General features: G+C 43.0%; 1 protein-coding gene across 1 annotated transcript in view; it reads right to left on the bottom strand.

Moving 5' to 3' along the window:
• Positions 1–2083: 2083 nt before the first annotated feature.
• The window catches only part of LOC115085907 (oocyte zinc finger protein XlCOF6-like), a 54237-nt gene continuing 47409 nt past the window's right edge, over positions 2084–8911 (bottom strand). Inside the window, exon 4 of the mRNA XM_029592445.1 lies at positions 2084–7895. Within this exon, the coding sequence (XP_029448305.1) occupies positions 5812–7895 (2084 nt within the window). The 3' untranslated portion in view covers positions 2084–5811. The remainder of the gene's footprint in view (positions 7896–8911) is intronic.

The following is an 8911-nucleotide window of genomic DNA, read 5'->3' as shown; positions in this document are numbered from 1 at the left end:
CTACCAGAATCTCTCCTCATGGTCACACACACAGAGCAGAGACAGACCCTCACCAAATACAGAATACAAAATAAAGGAGCACAAATTAGACAAAAACTGAAATGGAAACTCCAAGAAGCCAGACTCTGTGTATTAACAAGGGAAAAACAGAACCACCATTCCTCATAAAACAAATAAAATCAAGAAACATAAAGCATCAGTTATAATAGTAAAACCATACTAATAAAAGAATATTTTAAAACTACTGATAAATATAATTTCTATTAATTAAAATCATATACATTTTTTACAATTTCCCAAACACCAATAAAATATTTCAAAACAGCACATATATCAAATAACACCCAATAATTAAAACTAATAAGGATTTTAAAAAGCCCCTGCTGTCCATACGTGGGAGCTCTTGATTTCCAGTCACCCTGATATTGTCAAGGATTAGGAAGTTATCCTCTCTCACACAGACTCACATGTCCATTCTCTCTCACACATGCACTGTCACATACATACACATTCATGCTCTTATACCCACCATAACCTCTCGCTCTCACAGACACTGACACATTTTCAGGCTCTAAGACACTCTCTACCCCTCCACACACACCCCCCCCCACACACACAAACTCTTACTCTCCTGGATTTTCTAATACACACTCATGCTCTCACTCTCTCTGGCTCCCTCACATACACACAAACACACACACCCAGGCAAGCTCCCAGTCATTCTCACACCACTCCCTCACCATCCCCCAGGCATGCACACATTCATTCTCACACACACACATACACCACACACAGGTAGGCACCTATTCTCACACATACAAACCCCAGGAAGACACCCATACATTCTCATACACAGACACACCCTCAGGCAGGCACCCATGCATTCACACACATACACCCCCAGGCAGACTCCCATTCATACACATGCACTCACTAAAGGCAGACCTCCCCCCCCCTCTCTTTCTTTTGCCAGCAACCTCGGAGCCTCTCTCATTCCTCTGCTGCCAATGTCACTGATGCCGCATGGCTATTGGGGAGGCGCTGAATGCTGCTATTGGCACTGAAGCCCATTCTGCTGCCTCCTCTGTGCAGGCCCCTTGGGCTTCCATTTCCTCCATGTTGATCTCGTACATTGTGAGATCTGCATAGAGAAAGTGCTACTCTTGCACATTACCAAAGATTACATGTGCCAATCAGTAAAAAGTAATTTTTTTATTTTTTTTTACCTTTGCTGTCTGATCTTAGTTTTCTAATCGGTAGGTCACAGGCTTTTTCTACCTCCCCTTTCTTATTTTTTTTGCCAATTCCTTTCATATTGTCTTTTTTTCTATTTCTTTTCTCTCCATCCATCTTCTTCCCTCAAACATACAGTCAGGTTCTCATTCTCACATGCTTTCTCTCTCTCTCTCACACACACACAGGCTCTCACTCTCACATGCTCTCTCTCATACAATCATTCATACGCACAGGCTCTCACTGTCACATGCTGTCTCTCTCACACACACACAGGCTCTCACATTCTGTCTCTGCATTCAGGTCCTCACTCCCACACACAATCTCTCAACTCATCTCATACACGCGCAGACACATAATCTCTCAACTCATCTCATACACGCACCCAATCTCTCAACTCATCTCATACACACACTCTACGGGCCCTCAGCCTCTCTCTTACCTCTGGGCCTCCTCTTCACAGGTCGCTGCAGGATGGGCTCTGCAGCAGCCCTGATCTTCTCGGGCCGATCCGTGGCGGTGGCGGCCCTGATCTTCTCAGGCCAATCTGAGGTGGGGACCCTGCTACCGGGCCTCCTCTTCTCAGCCCACTACAACAACGCTGCTCCTCTTCTGCACGCTGCTGATGCTCCTCCTCCTTCCTGCCCGTGCGGTTCAGGCAACATTTTTCTTCCGGGGCCGAGTGGGCAGGAAGGAGGAGGAGCACCTGCACCTTTAGACGTGACCTTTTTCTTCGGGACATGGTGATGTGAGCTCCACCACAGCCCTGCCGATCTTCCTGCTGTGTGTCTCCAGCACACAGCACAGAGATTCTTCACTGCTCAGCCGCCAGTAGGATGAGGTCCACCGGCGGCCGCATTGGCTCCCATTTGCCGGTGTGTCACGTGTACCGGGCTTGCGCGACACACTGGCACACTGCAGGCAACACACTAAAGTGTCGCGACACACACTTTGGAAAGCTCTGGTATAGACCATTTGGATCAGAAAGACAAAAAAAGTACCTATGTGTGAAGAAATTAGAGATTAGGTTAGCAACACCCGCATATTTATTGCCCACTGAGCTAGCTGCAAAATGTTGATGATGGAAATCTTTAGGAGAAAGTAGGCATTCATACTTTTTCTGTAAGTGAGTTTCTTGGAGAAATGCAATGGCTATATTATGCTGTTTGAGTTCTGCAAATAAAAGCTGGCGTTTCCAAAAAGTATTAAGACGCTTGACATTCAGGGAAAATATTTTAGCTGTCATTGCATTACAATCACAGTTATCATAGGAGATTATGTGTTGCGCCTGAAGGCTCCATGAAATGAATACGTGCAATCCTCTCCAGCAACAGAAATATAAAGCAAATATAACAAATACCCACCCCAAAAATAATTCTGTATTTGATCTACCCCAACACCCTGGTAGATTCACCAACTCCTGGTGGACATTACTGACCGACCAATATAGAAAGAGAGCCAGGCCCCCCCCCCGACCCTTCAAATGAGACACTAACTAAAGTCAACCAACACAATTTCCCCACATACTAATTATTGGCCACAGCAGAAAAGGCTTTCAAAACATGGCACAAGAAGACTAAAAGTGCATAACCCAGCATATAAACAATTAAAGTTCATGTATAGAAAGGAAAAATTCAGGACTCCAAAAATAGTCCACAATGACAAACCGCTGCTGCAGAGAGCCCACATCTTCCCATCATCCCTGATCAGACATAGCATAGCAAGAGGTCTCTGACCGTCTTCGCAGTCTCCTTCCACCTTTGCCTGCGTGCTGCCATTTTGGGATGTTATCCACTTTTGCCACCTCGGTCGCCATCTTTGGGACTGGAAAAGTAAAGGAGATATTGGCTTGTTTGAAGGCAACTACCGCTTCTGACACTGTTTTCTCTCTGTACGTGAGTCCCTTGACCACGAAAAGCAGGCCAAAAGGAAAGGTCTATCTTAGCGGAGATGCGCATCCCATAATGCTTTGGTAACATCTCGCATCTCGAAACGTTTGCGGAGAGTAGAAGGCACTAGATCTTGGAAAATAGAACTAGAATGGCCTTCCCAAAGTAAATCAGACTGCTTTCTCGCCAGTTCAAAGATGAGTGATTTTTTAGCATAATTATGCAGGCAGAGTACAATATCCCGAGCCTTATTATCAGATATAGAGCCTAGGGCTCTATGCGCCCTCTCAATCTTGAATGGGTTAAGATGGCTGCCATCCAGTCCCTCTGTGTTGGTCTGAAATGAGAGGATATAAATGCAAATTTTTTTTGCCACTAACACTACATCTTTATAGGTATCAGATTCGGGATTCCCCTTATTGTAAATTGCAGCATCTGGAGCAGTTCTCCATGTCTTCTAATTTTTCTGCTAGCGCAGCCATGTCAATAGAGAAGAGTTTCTGCTGTTCTGAGAGATTTTGTAATACCTCTGCATGACCATCTGCGTGTGTTTCTAATTCATCAACACAATTATACAGCGCTGACAAGTCCTCCCTTATTTCAGATATAGATTCGAGTAGCTCTTTTTTCTGCTGCTTAAAATCTGACCTTAGCTCCATGAACCAACCCTGCAGCTCTCCTCTTGTCGGAAGATCTGTAAGGTCAGAAGCCGTCAGGGTTGTTGCAGATGCGTCGTCCATGACCGAGCTTGCAGAAGGATCTTCGGCCAGCCTTCTGGCCAGCCCAGAGAAATTGGCAGCAGGTCAGGAGAAAGAAAACTGCTTAAAGGTCGACAGTTTTGCATTTGGAAGCCATCCAGGTAGTAAAATCAAAAAAGCAGCCAAACAATCTTCGAATATATAATTTTACCAAGGGGAAATCAGCGAATAAGAAGATCGGGATTGCCGAGCTCAGCATTTATGCAGCCATCTTAGTCGATCGCTGAAGAACGCCCCCGCCCAGAGTAGTTTTCCTTTGTATCAAAGAGTTCAAGATCTTTGGGAGGTCTATTAATGATTGCAAAACTGTAGGAGAGTATAGAGTTTAGAAATTGATTTATCTTATTTCATGATGACAAAGCACTTCTCACAGTGTTTCAGTTACCTGTAGTATTCTTTGCTGATCTTTTCTCACAGTTACTTGTGCTTGTTGCACTGGAGGATAGGTGCAGGATAGGTACGGCTCTCTGATCGAACCCGGAAAGTGCCTGCCACCAGGAGGCGGAGCGCAGGAGGAGACAGAGGCTATCAGAAACTTCACCAATAGCAACCCGGGGTTCTCTCAGGTTGAGCCCTTGGTTACCCGGGCCTCCTGGTCTTAGGTGGGCCTCGCAGGGTCTCTGGGAGATGAAGCGCTGAGGAGTGCCCACCATGAACTAGGGTGCACGATCGATGTTCAGACAGGAAGGCTCAGAGATTACAATAGGCCAGAACAGAGTGTCAGAGTGGATAGCGAGGAGCAAGTCCAGAATGGTCAGCCGAAGCAGGGGTCATTACCTTTGGTCAGTCCGAGAGGAGTCAGGATACAGGCAGAGGTCTGGTTCCAGGCAGCGGTCAAGGATGGTCAGGAGCAAGCAAAGGTCAGTACCGTGAGATCAGTCTGAAGCGTATTACCAGAATGGAGAGACGAAGGATCGGGAGATGCTGGAACAGGAGACACTAGAGACGCAGGAACTGGAGACACAGGAGACGCTGGAATGCTGGGAAGGCAAACTAGATACACGTGAGTGTATGACCCGATTGCCAAGGCACCGTTCAGGGAAACAGGCCTTGCCTTTTATACTTGGAGGCAATAATGTCATCAGCGAGTGCCAGGTCCGGGTTTTCCGCGCTTGGCCCTCTAAGGGCAACGTTGGCCGCGCGCACGCCTAGGGGCAGGGACGAGAAGCAGGAAGATGCGGAGCCCCTGCGAGAGCTCCACTGCAAGGTCGGCATCAGCGATGGTGAGCGGGGGAGCCGGGGTGCCATGAGCAGGCCGCGGCGGCAGAGGGAGTAAGGCCTGCGCTGGTGGAAGGATGACAGAGGTGAACGGATGCGGCCAGGAAGCGCAACAGTGCTGGATTGTTGTATCATCTTCTTCTACTCCCAGATATTTATATACATTTTCCTGCTCAAGTTCTTTAGGTTACAGTCTATCAGACAGATGATTGTATTTTACTTAGTTTTCCTTTAAGGATAGCCACTATATTACATTTATCCAGGCAAATGTCACAAGAACTGTAATGCTTCAAATCGTCTACATATAAAGGTAATATGTTAAGTGTGGGTCATTAGTGTCTCTGAGATTAAGGCTAAATCCATAGCCAAAGGAGTCAATAAAAGTACTCACTGGATTCAATAAGATAATACAGGACTGGTGAGAGGTGACCTTGAAATATTCCTCACTGGTTCTTATGGTTGGGAATGAAATATTACCCATCTACATAATTCAGAGTTTAGTCTGAAACATTCATAGTAAACTTGATATACTCATTCAATTCAGGGTTCACCCTGGACATTTCAAAGTAATTTATTGTCCAGGAGTGTGGATTATAGTCAAACCATGCTGTATTTAGGTTTAGAGTTTTCTTACAACTGGTTATAATGGCTTTATTTAGAATTAGCTGATCTTTGGTTCCATGTACATCTGTTTTTTCATTACCTCTCTTCTGTCACAATGTATGCATTATTTGGTGGTTTCTGAGGCTTTCCTTCCTAGTGAAGCTTTTACCACACACAGAACATGTAAATGGTTTCACTCCTGCATGAATTTTCTTGTGGGCTGCGAGGTTTGATTTATGATTGAAAGTTTTACTGCATTCAGTACATGTAAATGGTTTCTCATTAGTGTGGATCCTCTGGTGGCATTTGAGGTATTTCTTCTGACTGAAGCTTTTACCACACTCAGAACATGTAAATGGTTTCACACCAGTGTGAATTACCTGGTGGCTTGTGAGATCAGATGTGCTTCTGAAACGTTTACAACATTCTGTACAAATAAATGGTTTCAATCCTGTGTGAGTTCTCTGATGAACTACAAGATATGACTTGCAACTGAAACATTTATCACACTCCGTACACATGAATGGTTTCTCACCAGTGTGTATTCGCTGGTGGCATTTGAGGTATTTCTTCACACTGAAGCTTTTACCACACTCAGAACACGTGAATGGTTTCACACCGGTGTGAATTCGCTGGTGAATTGTGAGATCTGACTTACTGTTGAAACCTTTACTACACTCAGTACATGCATATGGTTTCAGTCCTGTGTGAATTCTCTGGTGGACAGTGAGGTTTGACTTCAAATTAAAATGTTTACCACATTCAGTACATATGAACGGTTTCTCCCTAGTGTGGATTCTCTGGTGCCTTGTGAGACTTGATTTGTTATTGAAGCGTTCACCACAGTCAGTACATGTAAATGGTTTCAGTCCTGTGTGAATTCTCTGGTGGACTCTGAGATCTGATTTTGAATTGAAAGTTTTAATGCACTCAGTACATGTGAATGGTTTCAGTCCTGTGTGAATACTCTGGTGGAGTGCAAGGTTTGCCTTCCGATTGAAACTTTTACCACACTCAGTACATATGAACATTTTCTCACTACTGTGGATTCTTTGGTGGACTGTGAGTTCGGATTTGCTCTTGAAACTTTTATAGCACACTGTACACATAAATGGTTTCACTCCTGTGTGAGTTCTCTGGTGAACTGTGAGATTTGACTTCCATTTAAAACTTTTACTGCATTCAGTACATGTAAATGGTTTCAAACCTGTGTGGATTATCTGGTGGTTTGTGAGATGTACTTTCTGACTGAAGCTTTTACCACACTCAGAACATGTAAATGGTTTCACGCCTGTGTGAATTCTCTGGTGGACTGCAAGATCAGACTTACTCTTGAAACTTTTACTGCACTCAGTACATGTAAATGGTTTCACTCCTGTGTGAGTTCTCTGGTGAACTGCGAGATTTGACTTCCATTTAAAACTTTTATTGCATTCAGTACATGTAAATGGTTTCAATCCTGTGTGAGTTTTCTTATGGTTTACGAGGTGCATCTTCTGTTTGAAGCTTTTACCACACTCAGAACATGTAAATGGCTTCACACCAGTATGAATTCTCTGGTGGACTGCAAGCTCAGGCTTGCTCTTGAAACTTTTACTGCACTCAGTACATGTGAACGGTTTCACTCCTGTGTGAGTTCTCTGGTGAACTGTGAGATTTGACTTCCATTTAAAACTTTTACTGCATTCAGTACATGTAAATGATTTCAATCCTGTGTGCGTTCTCTTGTGGTTTACGAGGTGCATCTTCTGTTTGAAGCTTTTACCACACTCAGTACATAAGAAAGGTTTCTTAGGGAAGAATACTGTTTTTGTTATGAAGTATTTTTCACATTTAATACATAATGGTCTTTGATCAGAATTGATCTTGTGGTGAGATAATAACTTTCCTTTGCTTGTGAAACCTTTTGGACGTTTCGACCATGAAACGGGTATTTTTTTCCTTTTGATTTTCTGGTATGATAATTTATCCTTTCTGCTGATGCTATTATCACACTCAGTACATAAAAATAGTCCCTCAGTGGTATTGATTTTGCATTGTCTTTTACGGTTTATCTTCTGCCAATTTCTTCCAGACTCAGAACATGAAGAAGTATTCTCTTCCTCTTTTTCTGATAACATCTCGTTCTCCTCTGGATTCTCACTAACTTTGCTGTGGTTTGGTTCTGGATTATTGTTTCTGGATTCATCTTTTTCTAGACACAAAAAAGAAATCATTGGACATTATGATGTTTTCTGTAGAGACAGAATATGATATTTCAGAGATATGAAGGGCTCTGTTGTAACTAGAATTCAGATCAATAGGAAATAAAGGATTTTTTGATAATAATGGAAAGAAATACATACTGGGGTATGCCAAGTTCCAGCACAGAGCCTCTGACCATAGGAGAGGCGCAGGGACAATAATCAGGAGTGGCTGCTAAAGCGCGTCCTGTTTCCTTACTTTACTAAACCAGTAACATACATAGCTCTAAGCCAAAGAGACCTAACACTATCATGCTATGATTACTAGTCTAGGGGGATCCAACCCAAGAGGGAGCAGTTCATCTTACAGAAACCATGTCACAGGGCTTTGGATGTCTGGATTTGGAAAAGCTAACAAATATTATCACTTCCTTTTTTATTCCATTGATTCATTACTTGATTTACACTTAAATACTGTGAAGACTTGTAATACTTTTTTTTTTTAATTTAAGTTTTTATTGATACTTGAATACACAATAAAAAAGCAATATTGTATAATACAAGTAAGACGAGAAGGATTCAAGTCATTTTTTTAAAACTCCCAATCCCTTCCCTCCCTCCCGCCTCCCCCCGGAACAACAGTAACAAGCATAACTCGCACCTTTGTACATACATGAGAAACATACAACAAAACACGCAAGTTGAAAATAGCTGACACAATTGTATACTTCTGTGAACAGATAAGTAAATACATTACAGCAAAATATAGAGCACATGGGCATAAAATGAAATATCCTACTATCTAGTATCATGGGACACATACCATAGGTCACATGGGATCCATAAGGGTCTAATTACGAGACGAAGCATCATATAGAAAGAACACATGTAGAGTAAATTCCCTAAGAAGCAAGTTGAGAGGTTTAAAGTTGTGAGATATAATCTGTAAAAGGCTTCCAATTTTTCCGAAAAGAGGCTTGCCTATGATATTTGTCAGCGGTAAGGGACGCTAAATAACAAATTGAAT

Source organism: Rhinatrema bivittatum, chromosome 2 (assembly GCF_901001135.1).
Source record: "Rhinatrema bivittatum chromosome 2, aRhiBiv1.1, whole genome shotgun sequence".
Classification (NCBI taxonomy): domain Eukaryota; kingdom Metazoa; phylum Chordata; class Amphibia; order Gymnophiona; family Rhinatrematidae; genus Rhinatrema; species Rhinatrema bivittatum.
This window is presented reverse-complemented; position numbering and strand designations above follow the sequence as displayed.